Genomic DNA, 15,910 nt, shown 5'->3' with positions numbered 1-15,910 from the left:
CAGTGAAAAGTTTTTGCAGTGGCCTGGGTGCAAATCTTGGATACAAAACAGGATGAAAAGGAAAAGTAGTAGTTTTTAGACACTGTAAGCAATGCTAAGTTAGAAATGATAGTTATAACAGAGTCAAAGGATTTACATTACAGTCCGGTCAAGAATTTCAGATAGCAGCAGCTCAGCACATGGTCTGACGGCCAGCGCCAGGCACAAGTCCAACAACTGTCATGCTTAGCCTCAATCTCCAGTCAACTCCTCTTCAGGACTCGGCTGTAGCTAGGTAAATTGCGCTGCACAAGTAATCGGGTTTTCCCTCGTGCCACTCCATGACTCTGGTTTCCCCATGTACTGCTCTGGGAGTCATGTCTTCCCATGCGCTGCTTTGGGGTGAGGAACCTTGGTGAATTTCTGCAGTGCATTTTGGAGATGGTAAGCATTTCTCTACTGAGTGTCAGTGGCGATAGGTATGGCTCTTTGTGATATGGTGCCAATCAAGCACACTGCTTGTTGAGTACTGTTTGAGCTGCACTCACCTAGGCAAATGGAGAAGCAGCATTCTCAGCAGCAAAACGTTCATCATAGGAAATCCTATGAATAGAGCGCACCCATAATACCAATGTTTTTTGAGTACTTTTTAAACTCTTTAACTTTCTTAGATGACTTTGAGAATAACAGGGCTTGATTTTCAGATCACTGCCCCAGTGAGGTGTAACAAGTATAGCAGAACAAATTATGTACTGTTTATCAGAAGGAATGGAGTTCAAAGTAACCTTTTCATTCCATACTTTTTGTACTCTTACAATGTATGTCTTTTCTTGATAAAGTCGTCATGTTAGACCTCTGTTAATGGTAGTTTCCAGTAATGTCATAAAAGTTAAGTAACATGATGCAGTTTGTGATATTAATTTATAGATGTGTTTATCAGGATTTTATTAACTCAGATTATAAAGATTTTATTGGACATTTATCTGAGAACTCTTGGGTTTTGCTATTAATGGTACCAGCAGACTTAGTAATGCTGATACTTCATACTTAATATATTTTCCCTGAGCAACAACAATAAAAAGAGACTTTCTAAAATTGTGCCTGTGGCATTTTGCCATTTGGTCACCACACTTACTTACAAAACAGTAACAGCACTTCAAAAGCAATTCATTGGCTGTGATCTATTTCTCAAAGGACATAAGATGCTTTACAAATTCCTACTTACACATAAAAAGAAGTAAGTTAAACCAATTCTTCCTAATTGGATTAATAAAGTTCTGCACCATCATTCCCAAATTACAATTTTGTCTACCATCCATACTCAATAAATTGGCCAAGCACAGCATCTTCCTAAAGACAAACATTATCACAAAATTCTTCAACCACAATTAAGATTTGACAATATGTGTTGAGTTTTTGCCAGGGTCTAAAGTTACTTTGGAAGAAATCCTATTTTTCTTTGAGTTTACAACTGTGCCATTTTCCTCTGAGATTTTGTGTAATGTGCATAATAATCACTCACCTTACAACAGTTGGTTTCTTAGTTTTTAAATTAGACACATTTTTAATGAGGTAAGAGAATTAAGGTTTATGGAGAAAAGGCAGAAAGTGCAGTTGAGGATTAATAGAGCAGCTGTGATCTCATTGAACTGCGGAGCAGACTCTCTGGGCTGAATGGCCTACTCCTGCTTCTACATCTTATACTTTTATGGAATTACATTATCAATGAAGAGACACTGAAACTCAGTGAGATGTCAAGAAATTTACAACTCTTGTTTGTCCCACGCATGTATGTGATAACTTCAAGGATCAGAGATGAAATGTTACCTGCATTTGTTCCATTTGAAAAAGACAATGGAACTAGATTTGGAATATACAAATGGACTATACACCAGTAGCTTGCTCGAACAGCAATGGAGATTGCAACATGGTCTGATAAGAACAGGACACTGAAACTTCTTCCTTCTATCTGTCTAGTTGTTTCTCTGTCAATCTTAGAGATGAATGCTATTGAAAAAGGACAGTGACAAATCACCTTTCACTGAAAAATCAATATCATGTGCAAGTTTTGCCACTCCTGAGATAACAGGACCATTGGGACTTAAGATTCATTTTCATGCCCCTAAAAACTTTAGTTGCTTGTACTTCCCTGTCTCTATGGATACATTCCTTCCCCCCTCTTCTTAATAAACTTATTACCTGTGTTGTTTGTATCTTTGATGTCCCTGTTTTCTTATTATTTGGGGTTGTTTGAAAATGTAATGAGGTGGGCGGCACGGTGGCACAGTGGTTAGCACTGCTGCCTCACAGCGCCGGAGATCCGGGTTCAATTCCCGCCTCAGGCGACTGACTGTGTGGAGTTTGCACGTTCTCCCCGTGTCTGCGTGGGTTTCCTCCGGGTGCTCCGGTTTCCTCCCACAGTCCAAAGATGTGCAGGTTAGGTGAATTGGCTATGCTAAATTGCCCGTAGTGTTAGGTTAGGGGTATGGGTGGGTTGCGCTTCGGCGGGGCGGTGTGGGCTTGTTGGGCCGAAAGGCCTGTTTCCACACTGTAAGTAATCTAATCTAATCTAATCTAAGTAATAAAATTTAACTTTCTCTCACTCAAGAGAATCTTGGAACTGACTTTCCTGAATTTTTGATTTGATTAATTGGTTTTACTTGAAGTGTGATAAGTAAATGCTAGAAAATAAATAAAAATATTTGCTTCCATCGACAAAGATGTGATTCAAAGACGAGGACACGAGTTGATCACCCCTCCTTACTTAGGAGGGGTGACTCACAGAGATTTATTAAATAACGCAGGTCATGGATGGGCTGAGTAGCCAAAATCTCTTTCCTAAGGTGGGGGAGTCCAAAACTAGAGATCAAAGGTTGAAGGTGAGATTTAAAACAGTTAACAAGGACATTAGGAGTAACCTGTTTCATGCAGAACATGGTGCATGTATGGAATGAACTTCCAGAGGTAGTGGTGGAGGCAGGTACAATTACAAAGATAAAAGGCATCTGGATGGATAAATGCAAAGAAAGGGTTTAGAAGGATTTGGACCAAATGCTGTCAAATGGGACTAGGTCAGATTGGGGTATCTGGTCGGTGCTAACAAGTTGCAACATAAGATCTGTTTCCATGCTGTAGAACTCTACGACCCAGCAGATAGATCAGGCATTATTTGTAGTTAAAATAATCCAGAGAACAATTGCTGATCGAAGGGTCCGAGTTATCTTACCTCTTTAATGGCTGACATCTTAACATTCTCATAGTAATGAAGAGGTGCATTTGGAGCATTCATATCATAGCCAAACCCAGCGACTGCCACTTCGTCACAGTTGTGCAATGCCATTGTTATTGCCACTGTACCCAGTGTTGGGATGTTCTGTGCAAAATAAAAGCAAGTAGAGTTAAATACATAAAGCAATAGGACAAAACCTTGGCAGATGCATTGTGAAAAGAGAATCTTTGTTAATCTTGAGATTAACTATTATGAATACTTTGAACTGAAGGGTTTGATTGGTATAGGAACGGAAATGTGGTTTCAAATGTTTTTATTCTTCCCAAAAATAATATCGCCAGAACCGTAGAGGAGTATATTTAGCAACACACCCATGAAGTGACAAACTTTTCTTTGGAAGGTCAACTCAATATTATAGTATAGAATGGTAAAAAAAGACTTTCTGACAATAACTCTTAATCAACTGAAAGCCAAAGCTCAAAGATTGCACCAGTAGCTGCATGGCTCACCTACAGCATTCTTGCCTCTGTGTCAGAAGGTTTGTGCATTCAAGTCTGACTTTACAGAGATGAGTAAACAATCTAGGTTCAGAACTCAGTGCAGTACTAGGGAATGTTCTGTATTACTGAAGGTACTATTGTCCAGATGTAATGATGAACATTAGCCTAGCATGCCCTCCTGGGAGTTAGAAAAATCTCATTTTATTATTTGAAGAACAGCAGGAGTGCTCTCCTAACATCCTGTTTAACAATTACACCTCAGCCAACTTCATTAAAATGATTATCTGGATGTTCATTTAATTGCTGTTGTGGGATTTTGCTGTTGCAAGCAGGCTGCTATGCTTCCCTGGATGACACCATGCAACTATATCTCAGGGAATAAAAGTACTTAATTGATTGGAAGCATTTTTGAAGTAACTTGACATAGTTTAATGCCCCATGTAAATGCAATATATAAGTATTTTTATTCTGCAGCCTGTTCGGGAGTGTTATAAGTGATGTCTACAGCAGGTGGGACATGAACTTGGGCCTTCTGGACATGAACGTTGCAGCATAAGAACCCTAAATGACAATTACATTTTCAAGCACCAAACTGCACATGACCTGAAACTATTTTACTTAATTAGATGAGTAGGTTGGGAAACATGCAGCAAATATAGTAATTCCACACACCAAGCAGGTGACCATGCTTATAGAATTTACTGAAATATCAGTATGAGGGTACTCTTCCAAAAACACCTTGTTGGGTTTAAAAAAAAGGAGCTTTAATGCGAACTATGACATTTGCAAATGAAAGAGCATGGGAATCTGGGGATAAATACACATGAACTTTTGAGGGTGCAGAGCAAGTTGAGAAAATAGTTACATAAGACATTCAGCGTTATAAGATTTATATACAAATAAATAAGATACAAAATAAAGTAAGCTATGGTGAAATGTTAGAAGTCAAACTGCTGTCTTCAACAGGACTACTGTGCACAATTCTGGACTCTCCACTTGAGTTAGGATGTGAAAGTGTGAGAAAAAGGTGTAGAAAAGATTTGAGAATGGGTCCTGGAGTGATTGTAATGAGGTCAGCCAGATGGATATTATAGAATATGAGTTCAATGATTTGGGTTGATAATCTGGGAGTCCTGGCTGATATTTAAAAAGGGTGTGTGTCAGAGACACTTACACTGTGATGCCTGATTCTGTATGAGGCAGCACTATCGTTAAGGACAGTTCATGTGTAAAATTGGTGATGGGATACCGGCTTCTATTGAATTATTTTAGTTCCATGGATGAGGTACTTCAGTTATGTGAACAGTGTGTAAATGTTGAGCTGCTCTTTCTTTAGATGGGGCAAATAGAAAAGTTCAAAGTCATGAAGTATTTGGACATAAAATTTAAGGAAAATGTGTTCCTATTGGTGGATCAGTCTGGAACCTCAGACAACAATTTCAGGTGCTTGGCAAAAGAAACAATGGTGAAATGAGGAAAACTTTTTTATGAAATGTCTAATTAGAATGTGGAATGCACTGTCTGAGTACAGAGTAGAGGTAGATTCAATTCTAGTTTTCAAAAGGGAATTGGAAAATAATCTGAACAAGTGGAAAAAAGGCAAGGGAGTGGTATTTGCTGGGTTAATCTTACAGAGAGCTGTCACAGACACAATGGGTTGAATAGAATGATTCAGTTATAGTCAACGTGGCAATGTTTGATCCTAAAACTAGATAGCTAACACTGAAAATCATAGCAGCAAGATCCCTCAATTTGAGAACAAAATTCACTCATCCCTTGTATAAACATGATTAATAATACCATATTTCATATAATTTATGAATGAAAATCACATTTCTTTATTTAAACTCTGATAGCCATGAGTGTTTTACTCTGGAGCAATGCTATTTCTTTGCAGACAGATTGCGTTGATTGAGGAAACCCAGACATCCTATTAATGAGGAAGGTGCTGCTGCAGCAGGAAGCGGCATATATTAGACACTGCAGGTAAGTTTCTGCACTTCCTTTTCAGAGATCCAGGAGACAACTATGGAGTTGCATTCTGGGCTTCAGAGAAGGTATTGGGGTCATCATATATATGATAATGGGGATTGCAGTTAGAGCCTCGAGGTTTAGGTCAGATGATTGCAATTGGGGATTTGGAGAAGGGATGAAAGGTGCAGTGGTCTAGTCAGTTTACAATTATATTTGAAGAAAGAGAAAGGATTTCCATTCTTAAATTGTAAGAAATGGAATTTACTTTTGTTTTCTTTCAGCTTATTTTGTGCATTGAGAGTGAGTTCTGTTCATGAGGTGAGGGACATCAGCATCATCAGGGCATACTTGCCCAATGTTTTTTTCAGGTATGGGAAGGATGTCTCATCTTTGCTAAGGACAGCACTACATTTCCAGTCAGTTCCTTACTTGCCATTTTGAAACTTTAGGAAGCCAATTTTTAGTACCTAAAATTAGTGATCTGAGACCCAACTTAACCACCCACATACCCTCATCTGTTTAAAAGTAATTTTCACTCTAGCTTAATGTTCATTATATTTTTCATTTTAATTTGAAGTCATAGTTTTCACCTCAACAACTAACAAAATAAATTAACAGAGAAACGTTGTTTAATCCTTGGGCTGTGAGGAGAGGAGAAAGAGGATCAATTCAATCTCCCTGGAAAGCAGCAAGTTTGTTACCTGAACATAAGCATATGTTTAGTATTCTATTCAATCCCGAAACTCAGTGTCAGACAGAATACCTGAACTTTGTGTAGCTGCAAGAATGATAAAGCAGAGTTTGATATCTTTTAATAATCTCACTCTATTGATGTCTTATCATTTTGTTCCATGCAGTAATGCATTAATGCATACTGATGTGTCTGACAATACACTGATAACATGTACCTTCAGCTCCTGTCATCCAATTCTCCAGGACTCGAAGGATTTCTTGGACTGCAAAGCCTCAAAATGTAATCAAAGGTAGAGTTACCATAGCAACAAGATTAGAATTAAGTGGCTTAGCTAATTTATTTATCGTTTTAAATTTAAATCATTCCCAGGCAAAACATGATTGGCAACTAACCTTCAAATGTAATATGTAATGTGTACTCAAGGACTGTGACAACTTTACAGACTTGATGGGATTGGAATGTGCCATTGAGCAGAGTGGCCTAAAGCTCTATTCTAACTTTTGGAGTTGTTCCGCTCCAGCAGTTTAGAAAGCAGGTACTCACCAACTGCACGTTTATATTAATGCTGATCCTTAGACCAGTCTGCCAGTGACATCAGGACTCAAGATGAACAAGGATCTGTTCATTTTTCTTCACAACGTAAACAACACATGAAACCAACCTCTATGAAACTGCTATAGAAGATGAGGAAACAGATGTACCATGTTAGACTAGCCTCTGGGACATAGTTGGTATCTTCAGGATTTGCTTCCGTCAAAACTAAGGGCTGTATTTTCTCATTACTTTAGGGAAAGTTTTTTTTTCCAAATGAGATTCACGATACTCGATCCACCATGTCCTATGTTGACTTTTCTCATTCTACCTTCCACCAATAATCTAATTATGCATGCAAATGGCCTCTGTTTCATGGATCATACAAGAAAGGTGAAGTGGTTGCCACTGCAGGACCTTTGCAATGGTCTTGCCTCTGGCACCCAGCTATGCATCACCTCAGATACTGCAAATCAGGAACTACCATTCACATTGTGACACTGTAGAGCTATCCCCAAGGAAATAGCTCAGAAAGGCAAGTTAGGTCCTCAGGACCTGGATATACTGGTGGTTTCGGTGGTGGAGGAGAAGGCAGTGCTGTATTTGGCTGACTGGCAAAGGAGGCCACTCCACCAGATCCAGCTAGCCTGTACTGAGATAGTGTCCTGGTCAGTACACTGCCTGGGTGGAACACAACACATAGCATTCTAGGAAGAAGGTTAATTATCTTCAGTGCTCTGCAAGTGCCTTCATTTTCTTTGCTATCTCATGATTATAGGGCTATTGCTCATCTAACTGCACTGTTCACTCATGTCACCAAGGCTCATGTGCTACAAATATCACCACGCATCGTGTTCACTTAATAGCTTTTATGCACTTCATTCTCAAAGTCTGACCCTTTCTGTCCTCTGTGCTTCCCACTCACTCACTGAAGACACCTTACATATCTCCTGCATCACCACTAACATTGTCATCACACTCAATTCCTTCCTTTGCCTTATTAAGGAAGAAGTGGTTCACCCTCTAGACCTATGCCCCCATAGCATCTCAACCCGTAATTCTTGGTCTGGTTGCACCTGACCCGCTGGACTGACCATTACTACTCCCTAATCTTAGTTTGAGGAGTCCCTTGGCTGACTGGCTCCCTTTGATTGACTACAGTTCTCCACGGCTCCAATAAGGACTTTGACTTGCACTCGATTTTCACATATGTCCCTTTGCTTGAAGAACATGCAGAGCATTTGCTGCATGAATGACTGGCACATGCTGAAGTTGTGATATTGACATAACATGGTATTGTACATCAATGTGTCCTCCCACTGACCAGTTAGCATAACAATGACAAGTTGTTGTCTCCCCTCTGTTCTGAAAAGCATTGCAAGCTACAGAGTAGACGCAAAATGTGTGAGCATTAAGGAATGAAACTTTAAGCCATAAGATACATCCTGTGCAGATCAAAAAGGTGAGTGTATGTCGCAGAGTACAAAGCAACCTGGCAGAAACGTGCAAGTCATAAGTGTTCCTGATCTCCAAAGTGAAATCCCTAAGGTATAAAGTAGTGTATGAGCTGGTCTGAAAGCAGAAACAATGACAAGGTGAGGCTAGTAGTTGGCTGCTGCCAACTTGCTTGGAAGACGACTTTAAGAGAATAGTGTCCATGGAGCATGCAGGGACATTGTGATAAAGACAAAGTTTGACAAATGCCGAAGGAAACAAGCAGCTGGCTGCCACTAGGTAACTGCTCTGAATTCCATGTTGGAAATTAGTGTTGCTTAGTTTTTCAGGAAAAGTGATGTGAATTGGAAACTTTGGGCGATTCACAACACGCTGATGCATGGAAATAAGGTAGTAAGTGCTCATAAGTGTAATTCTGACCTATTTAAAGTTAAAAGAAAATCAGACCTTTTCATTGATGTTGAGATTGACTTTCATTTTCACTGTAGTTTCCCACCTTTCTTGTCACTACCACAATCTGCTTAAGGGAGCATAAAATTCTGCTCCAAAGATGTTTTTTTTTTAATCTTCAATTTCTTTATTGTGGAAGTGCCAGTGATGGACTGTGGTGGACAAAGTTAAAACTCACACAACACCAGGTTCCAGTCCAACAGGTTTATTTGGAAGTACAAACTTTCAGAATTAAAACAAAAGAATTCTGTGTCCTCTGATCCTGCTCCACTAGCTACATGATGAAGGAGCAGTGCTCCGAAAGCTTGTACTTCCAAATAAATCTGTTGGACTGTAGCCTGGCGTTGTGTGAGTTTTAAATTTCTTTATTAGCTGTTTTAAGTCCTTCCAGAACACAGAAACCCAGACAGAATGAATAGTTCATCTGATGACATGCTTCTGACAATTTTGCCACGTGATCTCAAGAAGTGGTTTGGAAGATTAAGACTGAAACACAAGGGGTCTTGTCAGGTGAATGTGGGAAGGATATTTTCTCTTGAAGGAAAATCTAGAACGAGAGATCACTGTTTAAAATAAGGAATTATCCATTTAAGACAGAAATAAGGAGAGGGTTGAGAGTTTTTGGAACTCAAAAGGCAGTGGAAAGCAGAGCCTTTGAATATTTCTTAATACAAAGGTAGACAGGTCCTTGGTAAACAAGGCTGAGAAAAATTCAGACGTAGGCAGGCATATTTACAATCAGACCAGTGTGATTAAAGAATGACTGGTGGATCAGGCTTGAGGAATCAGGTAGCATTGTCCATGCTAATTTGTATATATGTAAATTCAAGAACAGTTCTGCAGTTAAATTTTCATTCAATTTTCTTTCACATCTGTTGCTTATACTCATCCAATGTCTATGATAAGAAATCAATGTTGATTTCACAAATCTTCACGAGCTACATGAATCCAAAAGTTACCATTGGACTTGAACTGCCAAATCATATTCTGTGACACATTATGTGAAAGCATAAACATACTATTCTTTAGTGTTGCTCAGATGAAAGAACAAATGTCACCCATCCTCTTATTTCTCTAGAGCTCAAGAAGGAATACATCTTTATGGAAAAGTGCAGCAGGTCAGGCAGCATCAAAGAAGAAGGAGAATCGACGTTTCGGGCATAAGCCCTTCTTCAGGAATGAGGAGGGTGTGCCAAGCAGGCTAAGATAAAAAGTAGGGAGGAGGAACTTGGGGGAGGGGCGTTGGGAATGTGATAGGTGGAAGGAGGTTAAGGTGAGGGTGATAGGCCGGAGAGGGAGTGCGAGCGGAGAGGTCGGGAAGAAGATTGCAGGTCAAGAAGGCGGTGCTGATTCTGAGGGTTGGGACTGAGAAAAGGTGGGGGGAGGGGAAATGAGGAAGCTGGAGAAATCTGTATTCATCCCTTGTGGTTGGAGGGTTCCTAGGCGGAAGATGAGTCGCTCTTCCTCCAGGCATCATGGCGGGATAGCGTTTTTACAGGGGGCAGGGTGGGAAGAGGTGTAATCTAGGTAGCTGTGGGAGTCAGTCGGTTTATAGTATACGTCCGTGTTGAGTCGGTCGTCCGAGATAGAGATGGAGAGGTCTAGGAAGGGGAGGGAGGAGTCTGAGACGGTCCAGGTAAATTGAGATCTTCCATCGGCCTCCGGAAGCGCTCGGGCGCCATTAACCACACAGCCGCTGCAGCAACCGCCGCCGTAAACCATGACGTCACTTCTGTCCCCACCGACCATGCAACCTCGGCGATCGCCGCCCAGACAACAGCCTCCACAATTGCCAGGAAGACCATCGCTGACAGATTCACGGCCTCCGCGGGGTCCACAGCCACCAGGAACAACACTGTTTCTGCATTCGCCGCAGCCACTTCCGCCCCCGGAATTGCCGTTGCAGCATCTACTTCCATCCCCAGTGACGTCACTCTCCTACACACCAACCACACCAAATGTGTCTCCGCCCCCGCGCCGATCCCCGCCCCCAGCCCCACACCAGGTCCTAGCTCCCAGCCCTGCCATATTTTCACCATCCCTCCAGACCTCCCCCTCTCTGAGGATGAAAGATCAGTCCTCAGCAGAGGCCTCACCTTCATCCCCCTATGCTCCCGGATTAACGGGTTCAACACATGGCAAGACGTCGAACAATTCTTCCGCCGCCTTCGCCTCCGCGCCTACTTCTTCAACCAGGACTCCCGCCCACCCTCTGACGACACCTTCTCCTGCCTCCAACACACCCCATCCACCTGGACACCCTGTGCTGGCCTCTTACCTGCCCTCGATCTCTTCGTAGCCAACTGCCACCGTGACATTGACCGCCTCAACCTCTCCACCCCTCTCACCCACTCCAACCTCTCACTCTTGGAACGTGCAGCCTTCCACTCCCTCCGCTGCAACCTCACCATCAAACCGGCAGACAAGGGAGGCGTGGTAGTAGTTTGGCGCACCGATCTTTATATTGCTGAGGCTAAACGCCAGCTCGCGGACACCTCCTCCTACTGCCCCCTTGACCATGACCCCACCTCCCACCACCAAACCATCATCTCCCAGACCATCCATAACCTCATCACCTCAGGGGATCTCCCATCCACCGCCTCCAACCTCATTGTCCCACAACCCTGTACCGCCCGTTTCTACCTCCTGCCCAAAATCCACAAACCCGACTGCCCCGGCCGACCCATTGTCTCAGCCTGCTCCTGCCCCACCGAACTCATTTCTACATACCTTGACACAGTCCTGTCCCCCTTAGTCCAAGAACTCTCCACCTACGTTTCGGACACCACCCATGCCCTCCACCTCCTCCATGATTTTCACTTCCTCGGCCCCCAATGCCTGATCTTCACCATGGACATCCAGTCCCTATACACCTCCATCCCCCATCACGAAGGCCTCAAAGCCCTCCGCTTCTTCCTTTCCCGCCGAACCAACCAGTACCCTTCCACTGACACTCTCCTTCAACTGACTGAACTGGTCCTCACTCTTAACAACTTCTCCTTCCAATCCTCCCACTTCCTCCAAACCAAAGGAGTAGCCATGGGCACCCGCATGGGCCCTAGCCATGCCTGCCTCTTCGTTGGATATGTGGAACAGTCCATCTTCCACAGCTGGCACCACCCCCCACCTTTTCCTCCGGTATATTGATGACTGTATCGGCACTACCTCGTGCTCCCACGAAGAAGTATGAACAGTTCATCCCCTTTACTAACACCTTCCACCCCGACCTCAAATTTACCTGGACCGTTTCAGACTCCTCCCTCCCCATCTCTATCTCGGACGACCGACTCAACACGGACGTATGCTATAAACCGACTGACTCCCACAGCTACCTAGATTACACTTCTTCCCACCCTGCCCCCTGTAAAAACACCATCCCAATTCCTTCGCCTTCGCCGCATCTGCTCCCAGGAGGACCAATTCCAATACCGAACAACCCAGATGGCCTCCTTCTTCAAAGACCGCAATTTCCCCTCAGACGTGGTTGACGATGCTCTCCACCGCATCTCCTCCACTTCCCGCTCCTTCGCCCTTGAACCCCACTCCTCCAATCGCCACCAGGACAGAACCCCACTAGTCCTCACCTACCACCCCACCAACCTCTAGATACATCGTATCATCCTTCGTCATTATCGCTACCTCCAAACAGACCCCACCACCAAGGATATATTTCCCTCCCCACCCTTATCAGCATTCCGGAAAGACCACTCCCTCCACGACTTCCTTGTCAGATCCACACCCCGAACCAACCCAAACTCCACTCCCGGCACCTTCCCCTGCAACCGCAAAAAATGCAAAACTTGCGCCTGCACCTCCCTCCTCACTTCCCTCCAAGGCTCCAAGGGATCCTTCAATATCCATCAGAAATTCACCTGCACCTCCACACACATCATTTACTGCATCCGCTGCACCCGATGTGGCCTCCTATGCATTGGGGAGACAGGCCGCCTACTTGCGGAATGTTTCAGAGAACACCTCTGGGACACCCACACCAACCAACCCAACCGCCCCGTGGCTGAACACTTTAATTCCCCCTCCCACTCCGCCAAGGACATGCAGGTCCTTGGCCTCCTCCATCGGCAGACCATGGCAACACAACGCCTGGAGGAAGAGCGCCTCATCTTCCGCCTAGGAACTCTCCAACCACAAGGGATGAATACAGATTTCTCCAGCTTCCTCATTTCCCCTTCCCCCACCTTTTCTCAGTCCCAACCCTCAGACTCAGCACCGCCTTCTTGACCTGCAATCTTCTTCCCGACCTCTCCGGCTTATCACCCTCACCTTAACCTCCTTCCACCTATCACATTCCCAACGCCCCTCCCCCAAGTCCCTCCTCCCTACCTTTTATCTTAGCCTGCTTGGCACACCCTCCTCATTCCTGAAGAAGGGCTTATGCCCGAAACGTCGATTCTCCTTCTCCTTTGATGCTGCCTGACCTGCTGCGCTTTTCCAGCAACACATTTTTAAGCTCTGATCCCTAGCATCTGCAGTCCTCACTTTCTCCTACATCTTTATGAAGCCTAGATTTGGATTTGTGAAAGGTAGTAACAATTTCACCACCTTTACCCTACTGAGCACCTGCAAAATTTTAAATACTATGCAATTCCATATACATTCTGGTTTTTGTTCAGTAACTAATTTTCCTTCTCTTCATCTTCTGAACACGTGAGCTATTACTGGGACACAGTTCCAAGAGTTCTGGTGATTAGTCGGATAGATGAAGTCACTGGGTTAATCTATGGCGGTGAATATCTCAAATGAAATGGAAGGTTTGGCTATGGGTTTAAGCTTCATTCCAGAGTTACCAGCAAGTGAACAATTAATTCAACACTCAAATGCAGCACTGAAGTAGGTGAATTTAAGAGGCCCAATGGGGTGAATGAGGTTATCAAGAGGTGGAATACTTTGCCTCGTGGTTCACACTCCTCTGTAACCACATTCATTCCTTCTCCCCACCATGTAAGCTCAATTCTGTAAAGACTGAATAATCTTACTTACTGTATTTTGGATGGTGCAACAGAAGCTGAAGGTAGGCATGCAGGTGGAGAAGGCGGTGAGGAAAGCTAATGACATGCTGGTCTTCATTGCGAGTGGATTTGAGTACTGGAGTAAGGATGTATTGCTGCAGATATACAGGGTCTTTGTGGGGCCACACCTTGAGAATTGTGCGCACTTTTGGTCCCCTAGTCTTAGGAAGGATATTCTTGCTATTGAGGGAGTCCAGTGAAGGTTAACCAGACTGATTCCCAGGGTGACAGGACTGACAATATAAGGAAAGACTGGACTGTCTGGGCTCATACTCACTGGAATTTAGAGGAATGAGGCGGCATCTCTAAGAAACATACAAGACCCTGATGGCTATGGACAGGCTAGATGTGGGAAGAATGTTCCTGACGTTAGGGAAGTACAGAACTAGGGATCATAGTCAAAGCAGAAAGAGAAAGGCATTCAAGACTAAGAATAAGGAAGAATTTCTTTACTCAGTGTTGTGAACCTGTGGAATTCTCTCCCACAGAAAGCTGCTGGGAGCAGTTCATTAGATGTATTCAACATGGAGCTGGACATGGCCCTTGAGGCTAAAGGGATCAATGGGTATGCAGAAAAAGCAGCAATGGGATACTGAAACTGTATGATCAGCCATGATCATATTGAATGGTGGTGCAGGCTTGATGGGCCTAATGGTCTACTCATGCAACTATTTTCTCTGTTTCTATGATTGTGGACTAAAATAGAACAAGGACTGTTTTATAACTAATATTTATAGAAAAGATTGCTGCACTTTTAAAAACAAGTTATTGAAACTCAGTGTATGTGGTGCGTTCATTGCTACTTTGTTCCACCAGTGGCAGTGGGGGTGGGGGTTGTGGGGGTGGGTAGTGTAAGACATTTGTCGGTGGCACAGCACCAGGATGCATGTGCAGAGTGAGATTTGGCAGGCAACAGGTAGCTGATTGATTTGTGAAATTGTGACCAGTCATGGATGCCAAACATAATCATTCTGGTGACAACTCTAGGATTGGTTCTGGGCAGTACAACAGCTTGCCACTGTGAATGGTACAGGGAGAAGACTTCGAAATGCTAAAAGTGCAGATTGTGTGATTTTTTTCTGGGCAGTAAAAATTCCCTCAAGCCTGAAGAAAGCCAGTTAGTTTTGCACACCAGTCACCGTAAGTTTTCTCTTTGACCAGTAATGAAGGGACTTTGTTATTAGCATAGTATTCTCCCTTGCCTCCTTCGAAGAAGTGAAAGAACCGAGAAAGGAGATTGTAGAACAAGAAGACCTGGAAAACCAAAAGGATTATTTCAACAAATTCTGTAGACTGTATTGAACTGTATTTCCCAGTTTATTTTCCTCCAGGTACAGAACCATCATTTTTTGTTTGTCTGTATGTGTGTTATATGTAGGTACATACAAATATGAATATTAAAAGGCAGTTAGAGTTTTAACTAGTAGAGCGATATGTTGATAGCTCATAGCTATTTACTTGCAATTAGAAGTTACTTATCTGTAACAAATAGTAATTCTTGTTAAATACTGGAATCTGGTCAGCGTTCTTTGTTAATGTGGTTCCTACAGTTAGGTAAATTAAGGACTCTGCATACATTGATTAAAGCACCACCTTTTGTAGCAACCCTGGGAACAGTGAAGCATGACAATCAATGCACTTTCCCAAGCGAGTTGTGACACTTATCATTCTTGCTGTTTCCAAGACACCCCTCCAAGAAAAACTATTCACCTTCCCCTGTGTAACATCACTCACCATTCATTTCACTTAATACACAGTAAATTAGGTGGCGTTATATATGTTCTGCAGAAGTAAACCTGTACTGTAGAACCCAAGTGCCATTTAAAGGGACCAGTACACAACAAAGTTGAGTGCCATAGTGACTGTCACTTGCATAATGGTTTCTCTGTTAGAGGTGGCATCTAGACCCATAGGAAACAACTGGCACAGCTTCTTTGTTTCTCACAAGAAAATCCTGGCCCTATTAAATTCTGGTGAGGTTGAGGTATCACCACCTTGGTCTGTAAATAAAGAGACAAGGATGCCTCGAGATAGACCCCAGAGATCTCCAACGTTGCCTGATAAACTGTTT

The 15,910-nt window shown here is 43.1% G+C and overlaps 1 protein-coding gene across 4 annotated transcripts in view; it reads right to left on the bottom strand.

The window, feature by feature from the left end:
• The window catches only part of LOC122554242 (CMP-N-acetylneuraminate-beta-1,4-galactoside alpha-2,3-sialyltransferase-like), a 506,893-nt gene that overhangs the window by 37,755 nt on the left and 453,228 nt on the right, over positions 1-15,910 (bottom strand). For all 4 annotated transcript variants that reach the window (XM_087990522.1, XM_087990523.1, XM_043698959.2 and 1 more), the window contains one exon: positions 3,206-3,352. In XM_087990522.1, coding sequence (XP_087846648.1) covers positions 3,206-3,352 — 147 coding nt within the window. The remainder of the gene's footprint in view (positions 1-3,205; positions 3,353-15,910) is intronic.

Source organism: Chiloscyllium plagiosum, unplaced genomic scaffold (genome assembly GCF_037043375.1).
Source record: "Chiloscyllium plagiosum isolate Xiang-an unplaced genomic scaffold, Cpla_swu_hap1 HiC_scaffold_9, whole genome shotgun sequence".
NCBI classification, from domain to species: Eukaryota; Metazoa; Chordata; class Chondrichthyes; order Orectolobiformes; family Hemiscylliidae; genus Chiloscyllium; species Chiloscyllium plagiosum.
Note: the sequence above shows the minus strand (reverse complement) of the source record. Positions and strands in the feature narration are given on the sequence as shown.